The sequence below is a fragment of the Emydura macquarii genome, unplaced genomic scaffold, assembly GCF_026122565.2.
Source record: "Emydura macquarii macquarii isolate MOO-44397 ecotype Brisbane River unplaced genomic scaffold, CSIRO-AGI_Emac_v2 contig_629, whole genome shotgun sequence".
In the NCBI taxonomy this organism is placed as follows: domain Eukaryota; kingdom Metazoa; phylum Chordata; order Testudines; family Chelidae; genus Emydura; species Emydura macquarii.
In genome coordinates, this window is record NW_027130766.1 from 6359971 (window position 1) to 6375428 (window position 15458).

Below are 15458 nucleotides of genomic sequence, written 5' to 3' on the forward strand. Positions count from 1 at the left end.
ATAGCTGCTTGCAATTTTTGTATGTAATTGATTACCAAAAAAGGGGTATTTATTCTATAGGAACGATCATATTTCTCTCTGCATGTGATGATGGTGAGGATGAGGATGATGATTTTAATCCAATGCATTTATCAAGGAATGGAGAAATTAGATCAATTCTTTTCTTGCTTCAGCTTTTTTAAGAGAAAGATTTGATGAGATCAGTTTAATGTGTTGGGGTGACAGCGTTAAATTCTCCCACAAACGAAAAGGAAGGGCAATATACTATTAACTAGGGGTGAGGGGGAAGGGAGACCGGCCCACTTGCAAACTTCCTAGTCAATATGCACATTTGAGTCCAAATCACCCTGGCTGGAATAAACCACTCCACGTGCAAAGGGGTGAGGTGTTCCTCAAACTGACCTCATTTTTTGTGCGGCTGCTTTACTTTCGCAACGTTGGACCCCCACCAAAAAGAAATCGTGCCGCAGAGTTGAAATCCCTTCCCTCCCCGTCTCCCGATTCCCAGCAGCAGATCGATGGTTTCCTACCAGGATTTGGGGGAGGGAGTGTCTGCATTTGCCTTGGGGGGTGTCAGACACCGCACACTGTTTTGGTTTGTTTTTTAAGCTGGGGTGCTCAGCCCTTTCTGAAAACTAGGGAACCTTCCAGGGGCTTCAAGTGGCGGCACTTCAGATCCCTAGGGTCTTTGGGAATAATCTGGGCCGCGGCCTGTTCCCATCTCCCCCGCCCCCTCCCTCAACTGTTGCATGTAAACCGGGCTAAAAATCATCCGGCCTCGGCGCTCCCTTTAGAAACCCTCCAGGCCGTAGCCCCGGAATTTGAGGCTGGGGGGCACGGGGCGGGCGCTGCCGCCCACCTGCCAGCTCCACAGCGGGTGCGTTTTGGAGAGAGCCCAGGCGTCCTTGACGCACAGGGAGGCGGCGGGACACAGGTCCCCATCCTCTCCCACTACGAGCGAAGGGGTGCAGGGGAAGTTGCCCATCAGGCTAAAGGAATTCCTGGCTGGGGCGGGCCCAGCGCCGGCGAGGCGCTTGCAATGAGCGTCCCCCTTTCTGGCATTCCTCCTCTGAGTCTTTTGGGGCCTCCCCTTGGAGGGGTTTTGTGGCCTTTCCGCCTCGGCGCCTCTGGCCAGGCGTCTGCGCTTGGCATTCCTGTCCGAGCCGCTGCCTTTCAGAGTTTTGTTTGACGAGGCGCCGGGGCTCGGGGCTGGTTTGGAGCCGGGGCCTTGGAGCTCGGCAGCTTTGCAAAGCTCCGTCCTCCCTCCGGGCCGCAAACTTTTCCCGTCCCCGTTGAAGCCTTTTGCATAACACCACAGCTTGGATTGCCGGATGAGCCGGTCAAAATGTTCCCTCCTGGGCTCCCCTGAGTCCCTGGGGGGAGCCGGGCGGAGGTTCCCTGCCAATTCCTGAGCTGAGGGCGGCGGGGCTGAGCCGAGGGCAGGCTCTTGGGAGGCAGATCGCCCGGCCAAAGCTTCGAGCCGCCTCGCCGCTCGGTCACTGGGGCTTAACGAGGCTCCATTGTTCGAGGCATCTTTGTGCAATTCCCTCCCTTCGGCGCAGGGCTCTGCCGCCCCGCAGCCTCCCTCCTTTTGTCGTGGGTCCCCCCCGGGGCTGCTGCTGCGGCTCGGGGAGGAGGAGCAGGAGGGGGGGGGCTCCTGCTTTGCGTACAGCTCCGGCGGCGGCTGGGCCCCGGCTGCGAGGGCTGGAACCGGCCTCAAACTTCCCAAAGTTGCTGCTCGCAGAGTCCGGGCCCAGAGCTGCTGGGAGAGGAGCAGGAGGTTGGGATCCGGGCGCAGGGTTTTGTGCGGCTCGGGCAGCCTCTCGTCTGCACTCAGCTCCTTGGGGGGCTGGAGCGGCGGGGGCAGCGGCTGGAACCGGGGCAGAGCCGCCTGCCGGTAGCGGGTACTCTGCACCGAGTCCCCGCTGCACAGCGAGCTGCTCTCCGACTCCGAGGAGCTGCCTTCCTCGCTGCTGCACGACGACTCCCCTTCCTCCTCCTCCTCCTCCTCCGAGTCGCTGGAGGTGGCCGGGCTGGAGCCCCCGAAGTCCAGGCTGGAGTCCGAGTCGCTGGAGTAGCCGGCCGAGGTGCCCTGCCTCTTGGACCCCGGGAAGACGCGGCCTTTCCCGGCCGCTGCCTGGCCCTTCTCCTCCGGGAAGAGCCCTTTGCCGCAGCAGGAGCTTCTCTTGGGCCGGCCGGCCTCCGGCTGGTGAGACGCCTGGCCCGCGCCGTGCGTCCCGGCCGCCGCCGCCGCCCGGGCGGCCGAGTGGAGCCGCTGGAGGTCCCGGGGGTAGGCGCTGAGCACGCCGGCGAAGAGCCCCCCGCACCCTCCCAGGCCGTAGCCCTTCCTGCCCCGGGCGGCTTGGTCATAGTTTTGGAAGCCTCTGCTGAAGGGCTCCCCCAGGAGCCCGGCCGGGGAGGGATGGGGACGGGGTGCGGGGCCCAGCTTGGAGCAGATCCCAGGCTCCGGGGCGCGGTAGGTGCCGGCTCTGCAGGGGGACAGCAGCTGCTGCCTGGGGCAGTCGAACAGATCCCCGGGGTCCTGCAGCAGCAGCTGCTCCCTCCGCTTGTTCTTCCTCTTCCTCTTCCTCCTCCGGGGGCTGAGGCTCTTGCAGGAGGTGCAGAGGGCCTCCAGGTCTGCCTTGGAAATGAGCGAGCATTTCACCGCTCGGGTGGGCACGGAGTGGATGGCTTTGAGGGTCCGCAGCTCCTTGAGATCGCAGCGTCGGCTCTTGATCTTTAAGGTCTCCATCTTCTTGCTGATGGTGGTCCTGGGGATATCCTTAAACAGGTCGCTGAGGACCTGGGCCAAAGCAAACATCTGGGTGCCATTGATCTGTAAGTATCCCAGGTTTATCCCTTCGATTTCCTGGTACCCAGTCTGGAATTCCCCCGGCCTGGCTCCCCCATTGTAATCCATGGCGGCTGGCACGATTCCGAAGGTCCTCTCACAGGTCAGGAACATTTTGCAAGGAGCATTTACTTTGTCTCTTTCGCAGGGGTCACTGGAAATACGGGCATGTTTGTTCCCACTCCTTGATCACAAACCCCAATCCACAAAAAAAAAAGGGGGGGAAGAGAAGGGGGAGGGAGGAAAGCTGCAGAGCAGCCGATTTCCCTTTCAAATGCTCCAGTCAATGCTTCGCAACATCTCCCAAACTCCCAGTTCCTCCTCCCGCACTGGGGCTCGATTCCTCCCCTCCCCAGCCAAAAAAGGCCGAGAGAGAGAAAGAAAAATAAAGAAGCCAAACATCTCTCAGCCTCCACGACTCCCCCCCCCACCACCACTTAAAACATCGCCTCTCTCGGAAAAAGAAAAAACCAGCGGCCAGTCCCCTTTTGCTGAGTTAGATGCTAAGCAAACAAAGCTACAGAGGTGGGGGTGGGAGGATAAAAATGGTAGCGCAAGGAATCCTGCGGAGGGGGGGGGAAACCCACACAAATCCATGCAGTTCCCACCTTTTGCTGGGCTTCTTTCTTAAAGACGAGCTCCCGGAGTATAGTATATTATAGGAAACACCCCACCAAATAATTTCTCAAATCTGCAAGCTGATTGGGTACTTTAACCTTGTGATGTCATAAAACCCCAACATTTCACACACACACCCATGTAAAACACTCATAAAAAACCCCTTTCATTTAACAGCCACTCTGCTGCCATGCAGACAAATCTCGAGCTGCACGTCAGCGCGTTAGATGGATCTCGGCAGATTTGACTCTGTATTTGTTATGCGGATGCTATATATGTCTGTGTATAATACATAGGTGTACGCATGCATCCCTGAGAATAGATACACTTAGCTATATAAATATGCCTGCTAGCACTCAAAACACACATCTCTTTATAGAGACAACATTTTAACACGTCTGCTGCTTTTTCAAGGTGATTTTAATGCTATCTTCTTTGTTAAGAACTCACCTTTTCAGCCGCTCTGGGTATAGATCCAGTTTTACACGGGGTTGATTTTAGCCTCTTTATACAGAATTATTTCACCAGCTTTTACTTTTTTCTTTAAAATACAATTTTCTAGGTTTTTCAGCCAAACGTCTTTTTAAAAATAGAAAATGGTGCTGCTCTTCGTTCAGAGCGATTGTCTCTGTAACCATCCATCGTTTACACGGAAATGGAATGCTTGTTAATTGCCAATCACTGTATTTATTGTTCCAAACGGCCCTAGCCTTGAGAATAACAATAATTAATAACAACAAGCGAAGGTGCCTGTTTCTTTTTTTCACTCACCCATCTTCCTTTCTTCACTTCCCATTTTGTCCTTCCAAACGACTGGATTTTTAAAAACGTGTATTGATTGACTTCTGTGTAAGGAATTAATGATTCTGAGGCGTCGCTGAACTTTGTTGCAAACTTAAAATCCCAAGATTTAGTTGGCGTTTGATAGTCTCGCTCCTAGTAACCCGAATCCCTGACCCCAGTTGCAGATTTCTGTCGCCAAGAGAAAAACCTGGACCCTGTTGTCCCATCAGAACCGATTTCTTTCTAACCCTGAAAGTTGCCCGAACAAAATGACTGAGGCCATGGAACTTGGTAAGGGAGTGATTTGAACTCTCTGTCACAGGCCACTTATTTGGGGGGTCTCGGAAACTTTTTCGGGAAGGGAAGTTTTACAAAGGATGATGATACGTTAAAAGCCTCCTTTCAATGAAAAGTTGTGTTTATTCTTTCCCTGCTCTTGTGTTCAAATTGCACAATAAGTGATTTAATAAAACAAGAATAATAACAATAATTATTCATAATAAGAATAGCGATAATTATTCATAATACGTTGTGACGCTATATGTATGGTCGACCACAAATGACCTTAATTTAAAAGCAACCCCATCGGAGGAGGGACCACAGTCCTGAAAATATGTGTTGCAAAAAAAATAATAATAATAAAATAACCCCAGCCTTGGCTTTAATTCGGGGCTGAGCTCATCTGGTGTAAATGTACCTTTCTCACCCATTATTTAAAACGGTGCAAAACCGCACATCCTAGGCGAAGACCTTCCATTTTTAAGCAGAAATCCATGGGGACAGGTTTGCCTTTAATAACACACACGGAAAATGCTAAGAAAAGAAAATGTCACATTCCACACAGCCCCTTGTGTTAAAACACCACATTTCAGCCCCGCTTTCTACGTGCAGCGAGTTCCCCTCGGAGTATAAATCCGCCATCCAACACGAACACAAAATTCTTCTTTGTTTGCCAAGGGGGGCGCGGGGGGGGGGGGCAGGGAATAGTTAAGATGGTAGAGGATAGAAAGGGACCGGTTAGGGGACACTGCAGCTAGCTGCTACAGATTGTTGGGGGCGAGGGGGGTAGGAGGGCGATCGCAAAAAGCCCCGTTTGCATGAAACCAGGCAGGCAGGCGGGAGTTTCCCTTTGCACGTACGTGGGAGATCTCCGGTGTTTTTGTTTCCACGCAAATGTAGCCGTTCTCCCCATACGTTAAGCGGGGCTCTGTCCCAGACTGGCAGGAGGAAGCTGTGTGCGCGGGGGGGGGGGAGGATCTGGTAGATAATACCCCACCCAACTGGCTAATTCACAGTTTCCCAACTTTCGAGAGAGGGTCCAACCGCGACAACGCAAGTTCCAACAACACAACAAAGTCTCTTCCTGGTGGCAAAGGAAAGGGGGTTTGTAGGAGAGAGAGAGATCCGAGAAGAGATCTGAGGGGCGGCCCCCAGGCCGCATGCCATAAAATATATAGATATGACTATGGCAGTAGGTCTAGGGCCAGACACGCCGCCAGACACGCAGGTTTTGAGCAGGCCTGGACACTACTTTAACTGTAGAGAATGCTGTATGTGTATAATGTGTGTGTGTGTAGTAACTGACCTCGGCAATACAAACAGACAAGCTTAAAGCACAATGTTTTAGATGCGGATAAAATGTATCTATGTGTATGTACAGGCCTTCACACCCCGGGCATGGCTGAATATACGGTATTCACACCCAGAGAGAGACTATCTGTGCACTCACCGACTTGGTGTGTGTGTGTGTGTGTACACACACTAGACTGTGTTTTGATGTGTACACATAAATACATTTTAACCGCATCTAGAATATTTCAGGTTTGCGTTGAATTCCTACCTGTTTGTGTAGCCGCGGAACAATCACCTATACATTACACCCGGCTGTGTCATTCTGAGCGCTGAATTACACGTTTATGGACGGATTTGGCCACTATTAGGTGGATCAGGGCTGTTATGTTTTATTTATGTTTATTGTTAAGGTCACCCAAGTCCTTACGTCGCGATGTGCACACACACCAAATTGATTGCTCGCTTTCTCCCTCGGGCAACAGTTCTTTGGGTGGTGGGTTATTCCAACCAGGACGATGAAATAATTGCAAGCGATTGTGCTTTGCAAAAGGAGCAGAGAACTCCCCAGCACCTCCCTCCATTGTGTCTATAGTTCTGAATTCCGGGAGAAGGGAGGGAAGAAGGGGGGAAATGAATTTTCCAATCTCCCCCCCTCTCTCCCGCACGTGAATAGAAAGAACAATGGGCCAGGGTGATCTCAAGCGGTAATCTTGCTCCATAAGGCAGCCCTGGGAGATTTCTTCCTTAGATCCGTCAGGTCTGTTTCCGCAGGAAGCAATAAAAGTTATCATGTTATTGGGAGATTCACATTTCCAGGGGACTCTGCAGACTGCTGGATTCGATACAGACAACCCCACATCACCCCCTTCTCTCTTTCCCTGGTGGGTGAAAGAAGGGCTGGAGTGGAAGGGAATTTACAGATGCAATTTATTGGCAAAATAAAGGAAATATTTTGCTTCAGTCTGTTGCACTTTTTAGGATCCAGCTTGTGCTGATAAATGTATACACGTGCAATCCAGCCGCTACTAAAGAGGAGAGAGCTGACAGGCAGACGGAAGATTGAGTTTTAAATCATGCACAAATGTTTGTGATAGGGAAGTGCAAAAAAGTATCCATATGGAGTTGCTATGTAAGCGTTGCATTATAAACACACACACACACAGACATGCATATTTAGAACATGCAAACATGCGTGCAGACATGGATCTCTGTAACATGCAAAGAGTTACAAATACACACCCACATATCTATCCTACACATATGGTTGTATAGGAACACAAACACACACACATATATTCTTCCGTTCCCTGCCTCTTCCCATTCAGTCCCAGCCACCAATTAATGATGTGAACTTCGAGGCAGCTATTAAAATGGGTCTATAGACAGAACAACTAAAAAAAAAAATCTCCGAAGGATTCCAATTATAGACGGGGGGAGTCCATCCAGCCGGAATCTGGGCTTGGCTCTGTAATCTCTCCTCAGATATGTTAATGCTGCCAGCCAGGGCTACATTTAAAAAATAAAGTAGGAGACTCCGCAAATGATCGCTTTAGCGGTGCAAAAGGAGATTATGGAGCCCCGAGCACCAAATTACAGGCGTGCGAGGAAAACCCCGTTTACCGATTGGGGTGGTGGAGGGGTGGGGGACAAAAGGAATTTAAGGAGGGAACTCAGCAAACTTGGCATTAGCGGTAAACGCTGCTCAAAACGTGGGATCAGCTTTGCCAGCAGAGTTGCAAATGGTATCAATGTTCAAACGTTGCATTGGAATTTGCTTCTGGATCATCCCAGAGGAGGACGAAATATACTCTCGGGCAGGCTTCAAAACTGCTGTTCTGCTTCGTTTTCAGTCTGACCTGACACAACAGAATCGCAGTTGTAAAACCGCGTGCCATGTCTGATATGCCCGTTTCAAAGAGACGCACGGATCCAAACTAGAATTTCTCTTGGTGCTGTTTACACTGCAACTCACCCCCCTCCCCTCGGCCCCTTTTGGTGATTTAAACGGGACGTGGGCGAGAAAATAAAAACAAGTTGTTTCCTTTTTGTTTTGTTGTGCTCAAGCAGCTGAAATTTCAATTTCAGACCTCTCAAGTTCAACACCCTTTGGATTGAAACAAACACACACACCCAGGAGATGTGTTTCAAAAAACAGGTGCAAACAAGAAAGCAGTCGGATGAGAGTGTGCGTGCATGTATGATATACGGTGAGGAATTTACAAAGAGATCCGGTGCTTAATGAGAAGTTCGGAGAGGAAAAACAAAAACAAACAGTGGTTAAAAACGAAGGATGAAATCCTGGCTCCATTGAATTTAAGAGCAAAACTCCCATTAACTTCAATGAGGCCAGGATTTCACCCTGAATGTGCAGAGTTGTCCTCCTTTTTTCGTCTGAAATCTGGTAAACCAGCTAAACTGTGTAGTGCCAAAGCCAGCCCACGAAGAGACTCATAAAACAGGGGAAACGTGTCCTTATTTCTTTCCAGCACTGATTTCCGAGGCTAGATTTTCATACATCGGTTCCCATTTAGGCACCTACATGAAGTGGGGAGATTCTCAAAAAGTGCTCAGCACCGAGTAGTTTCATACGGAGCCCAGGCCTACAGCGGGGATTAGAACAGTCCAGGCCACAGGAAAATAACCCTTCTGCTTAAACATGAAGGTTCAGGAAAATATTGCAACTGTGTTTTTTGATTTCAGAAAAATTTGAAAACGTGAGAATTAATTTATGCAGGTAACTCTGAAAAAACCAAACACCGTCTAAGAACATAAGGCGCGATTTAAGACACTGAATAGTCGGATCTGGGGCAGTTATTACTGACAGGTACTTAAACTGTCTTGGATGAAAATGTTTCTACAAATCACCCCATGCCCTGGCTTTTTACGTTTCTGTTACATTTTACAAATTGCAGAAATTGTGAGTTAAGAGAAACCATTCAAACGCTCAAATCCACGCCAATCCTGTGGTTTGCTAGGGTGAGGTTATAGAACTAGTCAGAATGCTATCTGGTGGGCTAGAAAGGTTTCCTTGAATAAAAGTGTCACACACATTTGAACTGCGTGTAACTTTTTAAATACCTTCCCTTCGCAGGCTTTCACCTTTATGCTACCAGCTGCACATACACTGCTAAAATGCTGCCAAGTCTCATTCAGCAGTAAAGATACCCTTTATGTTGCACAAATAATGTAGTTATTCCCAGGCTCTGTCTGTTTTACTCAGAAAGTTTCTTCCCAGCGGACAGTTTGTGATCCACTTAACAATTTAATCAGGATAAACTACAAAACGCACACCTTCCTTTTTTAAAAAAGCTTCAAGTGCATTAAGTCAACGTTTAATAACAGTGCCATAAATCCCATTAATCGAGCCCAGCTTCTAAAGTTAACTCTTAGAAAGTATTTCTGTTTCTTTCCAGAGCAGTAATCTATGTGTAGCAGCAAAAAAAGGTGAATAGTTTAGCGACTCTTACAGCTCCTAGTTTGTTGTGTATTTGTGTGTCAGTGTGCTTGTGTAATTTAGAGTTGATTTGTGCAGTGATACTCATGACCGTTACTGGAAGATATTTTTTCTTAGAGACAAGGTGCGTGAGGTATCTTTTACTGGAGCTCGGTATCGCTTGCTGGGAAGCATGTCTCTGTCACCAACAGATAATAAAAGATATTACCTCACCCACCTTGCCTCGCTAATATCCTGGGACTATCGGGGCCACCACAACACCGCAAACAACATTTTTTGTCTTAGGTATTACTGTGTAGACAATACTCCTCCATTTACATATACACACACCACAAAAATGGAAGCAGATTTTGCATCTTTATGAGTGGACAAAAGAAAAAGAGGAGGAGGAGTGCTGCATGTATCAGACCGAAAAGGGTCATTCCTTTGTCAAATCGCTCTCCTGACATGCTCGGAATTGCTCCACAACTTTGTAGAGGTCATATTGTTTATTATTAATCCCCCTAATCTTTGCTTGGAGAACAGCGTTCCAAGACAAGGGGGGGGGGTGGAATATGTAGAGATTATGTAATATAATCAAAACTGCTGTGTTGAAACGACAGGAGAAGGCCTAGAGAGAGAAACAGATTGTATCAGACCAAAGGTGCTCCTCTCCCCACATTTAAAACGTTTAGGATCTTGCTTAGGGAAAAAACCAAGACCCTAGACATAAACAGCAACCAATGATAGAACCATAGCTGTGTTTGGCTAAACAAGTCCTCTTCCAGTTTAGAACTGGTATGTTCAAACCTATTAGCAAAGGGCGTTAGCAATACAGCTCATGGTTTAGAGTATGCAATGAAATTCTTATCAGGAATTTATCTTTGGGGTTTTATTTGTCTTCCTAGTTCATTTGCATGGTTTTAGTGATTTGAGGGAGAGGAAAGCTCTGTGAATAAAAAAATTGCATCCTCCATGGAATTAAATTAAAACAACCCATTTTGCCCTTTTATACCTTCTGCTTTATCTCCTTTTTTAATAGACAGTCATTCACCTTATTTTTTAAAAGAAACCACATTTCCTAGAGAACAGCTGAAGGGAATTATACAGTAATAAACACTAGCCCTTTTAAAAAAGTTTGTTTGTTTTCCTAACCAGATCAAACTAAATAGTTCCAACAAAGATCCTTCTTCCTGAAAGAAAACCTTTAAGTCTGTTTGTTTGTTTTTTGGTTTTTAGAAACATGGTGAAATGTTTCTTAATTTCTGCTCGTTTGGAGGAGGCGATGGGAATTTCGAAGGGGGAACTTTCAATTTTTCCTTCTTTTTTAACTGCTCTGTTTTTCCCCCATGCCTTTGAACATTTCTCTTGATGCCAACGGCGAGAACTGTATTTTTTTCAAAGAATGGCAAAACTCTAAAATAGAGAGACAAGAATAATGAGTTTGTAGATTCCCAAGAACATTTCATGCATCAATCTTCAAGCCAGAAGAGAATTTGCATCATTTTTCTGTCTTCCTTTGAGGTTTTCCATATTAAACTGTATTATAATTGTTTCTCCTCTTATTTTTTTTTTAATTCGTGCCTCTGCACCTTTTAGACAGAAACATTTATTTTTTTAAAAAATTTGCAGATTATCAAATGATAAAAACAGGCCTTTCTCTCTATAACAAAATTCATCTGGAGAAATCGTAGTTTGTGTTTCTTCAATCTAGTCCAGAAAGATCAGAAGGATAAAGTCTCATAAAAACTTCTTATTTCCTTTAAATCATTGACTTGATTCTAGTATTTTATTTTGCTCATTAATTTATGATTAAAAGAATGTTGGACTGTTACATTTTTGCTGGTAATGCAATATTATCCTATAAACTATTGCTTGCAATTAAAACTGTATTACAACATCAAAACAGAATAAAGTTCAGTATACCTAAAACTAAGGCATAAAACACATTTTTAATTATTTTAAATACATAAATAAATGTTTGCAAAGGAAAGTTTGGCCTTATATATTGCCTTTTCCCCTTGAAGAATATTTTCTCTACATATAATTCCATTCATATATAAATCACACAGAAAAATCATATCTCCAATTATTTCCCCTTTATGCCTAATCTTTTTTTTAAAAAAAAATCTATTTGGGGGGAATCTATTACAGCAGCAGAAATAGGCAGTTCAGGGGCATTTTTAAAACTGTGCTGGAGATAACATTCTGTGCAAAGCTTAATGTTGTCAAACTTTTAAAAGGAAAGATTTTTTTTTAACCTTTTACAAAGTATTTCTCATGCCTGTTATTGATTGACAAGGTTATTATTATTATGAATGGATTCTCCCATTTCCCAGTCCTCTTCAAGGCCTGATGTGGATTGAGAGCCTGACCAGTTGCTTATTGACCCATGATGGCTATACAATGACCCTGCTGCCCCCACACTGACCCTTTGACCCCCAGAGAACCCAGCGCAACAGAACAGGGCTCAGATATGCAAAGAAGGAGCTTTATAGAGTTTGGGGAAGAGAGGGGGTGGAAATTGCAAGTGGGCGAGGGTTTCATTAACAAAAATGTGTTTATTCTAAATAAAAAGGCAAAGGGATTGTGTGAAGGAATATGCCCAAAAGCACCCCAGCTAACTGCTGCAGGGGAAATGCTGGAGGCCCTGAAGTCTTCCTTAACGCATGTTTTATCAGGACGTGCCTAACTGGCTACAAATTAAAAATAGTGCGACTGGAAGTCTACTAGGTAAATTTTCTGGATGCCTGATTGTTATTTCATGGCTATTGATCGATTTTAAGAAGCCATTGAGTTTGTTCAAGTTATAAACCCCAACGTCCTCACAGCAGGGAAATGAGAGAAAACAGAAAACACCCAGCCACCGTTCATTTCAGAAATTTGATAAAGTTATAAATCGTTTTTATCAATGAAATGTTTCTATTTTCTCTCACGATTTCCCTCCTGAGGAAAGGCTGGGGTTTGTAACTAGAACAAACTCTCTCTTGCTCTCAACAATGTGACGGGTATAGTCTCATTAACTATCAAAGTGGGATAATTAAATGGTGTGGGAAATAAGGCTTTATTAATTATGATTATTGTTATTGAGGGAATGATTTATGAGTGAAAGAAAAATGTAAGGGTGAAATAATATAATATAATATAATATAATATAATATAATATAATACTCCATCTTTGTGTGTATGTGTGTATATATATATGAAACTGAAACTGCCCTTCACAGAATTCTTGGACCTGACTAACTCCGTCGTTTCAGAAAGGAGAAGGCTCTGTCTTCCTCTCCCACTTTCCCCATTTAATGGAGAGGCTGTTGTTTAAATAATTTCCCCCTTCCCAAAACAAATGCAGGAGGATGAGAACTCATTTTTTATCCTAATGGATGGATCACGGCAGACACCCCTTTGAAGAAAAAGGCTGTCAACAGTGGGAAATACTCGGAGCATCTGGGCTCGATAGGTGTAAACCGAAGAGCAACCTGCGTTCTTCAGAAGGCTAGTGGCTGTCAGATTAGGAAGCTTTTGATTTCGTCATAAACACAACAGCAGCAGCAGCAGCAACTTGTCTTGACTCTCCTCCAACACATCCGCAGTGTAAAGTTTCCTAGCCCTTGAGAGCAGCAAAAAAATCTCTCGCAATAGGGCGAAATCCTCCAGCCTTTCAGATACTTCATTAGCAGTTCAGGATTTGGCCATACACTTTTCCTGCTTCAGGAAAGAAGTCGGTGCCGATGTGTATACACCCACACACCCACACTGTATATGTACAGAGGTACAAGGAGCAGATCTGTAAAGTGGGGACACAGACAACATCTTGGTTCTGGATGTACATAGGTGCAGATGGGGATACACACATATACACAAGAAATCCTGGATGCAGGTGACTAAGGCACAGTATGTGTGTGTGTGTACACAGTGCTGGGTACAGATGTAGGTGTTTAAATTCAGATATTTACATATGTATAGATACACGAACAGGGGAAAGTACAGAAGATTTTAGATGGCCCCTCTAGGACCCCAGTCCTCAGACTTTTTTTTTTTTCAATTATCCCAAATGTCTCTCCCCACAGCGTGAGAAAACTTCCCGACTGGGAGCTGCCATGTTACCTGCTATCGGGCGGGGGCGGAAACTGGGGAATCCGGTAATACAAAGTTGCTGGAAGGTTGAGGCTTATTGGAAACGACTCTCCCCAGCTTACCCCGGCACATGGTACATTGGCGTCTTTGTTTTTGTCGTTATTATTGTCACACCGAAAACGACCTGACAGCTGCCAAATGGCTCTCGGTGTCATAGGTGCTGGGACTGAAAAGGGAAAGGAAAGCGTCGCTCTAGGAAGCAATAAAGGGGAGACTTTTAGGTTTCACTCCGAAATGCCATTTAAACATTAGCTCCACGTTCAAAGGATCGCCTGGGGATGGAAAGGCAGCGGGGGACATTTTCAAGTCAGCTTTTCGGCTGGGCTTGCTCTCGCCCAAGGACACGCACTGCACTGGAGCAAAGGATGCGCGGAGAAAAGGGCGGGTCCCAGGCGAACCGCAGGGGTCTCACGGCAGCTTCCAGGCGATGCTGGAACCCGCCGGCTCGAGCTGAACCCTCTTCTCCCCAGCCTCAGCGACACTCGTCAGCCCCCGGGCGGGGACGAGGAAGGGGACCGGAGACAGCCACCGAAAGATGCTGTGGATATGAGCGTTTGATCACTCAGCCCCGCCCCATCACAGCCCCGCCCCCCAGCCACCCTAATCCAGCATCCCCATCCCCAGGGCAGCACCTCCCCTCCCCCTCCGCTCCCCTCCCCCCTTCTGCCAGCTCGCTGCACTCCGCCCGCATTGCACAGACGCCGGCTGCACCAGCCCCTTTCTCCTTTGCACACGACAGGCACTTTACCTGCCCCAGATCGGTGCTTTGCTGGTGGCCTGTGTCGCTGCTGGGTGGTTGTTAACCAGCCCCGTCCTTGCTCCCCGCCCCCCCCGAACCATCATTGCTCCAGCGCAGCAGAAGTTGGAATTTCTCGGCCGAGCTGGTTCACAGGAGCTGGGTTTCCTGGCGCGGCTCAGCCAAATACCTGAGGAGTGGTCCTTTCGGACCGCAGCAGCTTTGAGCTCCCGCAGGACCGGAGGGAAGGGGGGGGCATGCCCGTGATTCCTAATATTCGGGGGGTAGGGCCTCTTTTCTGGCTGCATCCGGGAAAGGAATGGTGGGGAGTCATCCACCTGGGCAGAGACAGATAGATAGATAGATAGACAGACAGATAGATGGGTGTGTATGAGGATAGATAGATAGATAGATAGATAGATAGATGGGTGTGTATGAGGATAGATAGATAGATAGATAGATAGATAGACAGACAGATAGATGGGTGTGTATGAGGATAGATAGATAGATAGATAGATAGATAGATAGATAGATGGGTGTGTATGAGATAGATAGATAGATAGATAGACAGATAGATAGATAGATAGTAGATAGATAGATGGGTGTGTATGAGGATAGATAGATAGACAGACAGATAGATGGGTGTGTATGAGGATAGATAGATAGACAGACAGATAGATGGGTGTGTATGAGGATAGATAGATAGACAGACAGATAGATGGGTGTGTATGAGGATAGATAGATAGATAGATAGATAGATAGACAGACAGATAGATGGGTGTGTATGAGGATAGATAGATAGACAGACAGATAGATGGGTGTGTATGAGGATAGATAGATGGGTGTGAATGGGGACAGACAGATGGGTGTGTATGGGGACAGACAGACAGATAGATCAGGGTAAAGGATGGACTCCCAGACGCGGGGTTAAAGGAACCCCGTTTTATTCCCACCCACTCAGCACTGCCTCCTTTCAGACCATCCGCATCTGGCCGTTGCATTTCCGGAAGGGTTCAGATAGAAGTTCATCAAACACGTGATACTTTCCCCAGCTTCCCGGCCATCCGCCCACCTGAGCGGGGGGAGTCTCTCCCCACTGCCCGCGTGGGACACCGGAGTCGGGGGAGAGAAGCTCCCTCTCCAGGGGGAGCCGAGAGCCGCCGGGCACCCCGGGGCCCAGGCGCACGCAGGGCGCTAAGATCCACGCGCGTTTCCTTGGGGGCCGCGGGCACCAGGTGCCCGGGGGCAAAGCGAATTTTGGGGGCTCTGGGGGCGGACGGGGAAAGACCCCAAAGGGTTCAAAGCACAGGGGCCGCCCGGCACTGGTC

The 15458-nt window shown here is 47.3% G+C and overlaps 1 protein-coding gene and 1 long non-coding RNA gene across 2 annotated transcripts; both read right to left on the minus strand.

The window, feature by feature from the left end:
• Positions 1-790: 790 nt before the first annotated feature.
• Positions 791-2965, minus strand: EPOP (elongin BC and polycomb repressive complex 2 associated protein). The gene has a single exon (XM_067540910.1). It carries the CDS (start codon positions 2963-2965, stop codon positions 791-793), a length of 2175 nt encoding a protein of 724 aa, XP_067397011.1.
• Positions 2966-13769: 10804 nt separating this feature from the next.
• LOC137148267 (uncharacterized) lies at positions 13770-14286 on the minus strand. The gene is made up of 2 exons (XR_010918490.1): positions 14143-14286; positions 13770-13932 (listed from the first exon to the last, which is right to left on the minus strand). It is a non-coding gene; the product is annotated as an uncharacterized lncRNA (long non-coding RNA).
• Positions 14287-15458: the final 1172 nt, after the last annotated feature.

Bases quoted from the DNA above. Each gene is read 5' to 3' on its own strand.
- EPOP (XM_067540910.1), bottom strand. From the start codon at position 2,965: ATGTTCCTGACCTGTGAGAGGACCTTCGGAATCGTGCCAGCCGCCATG.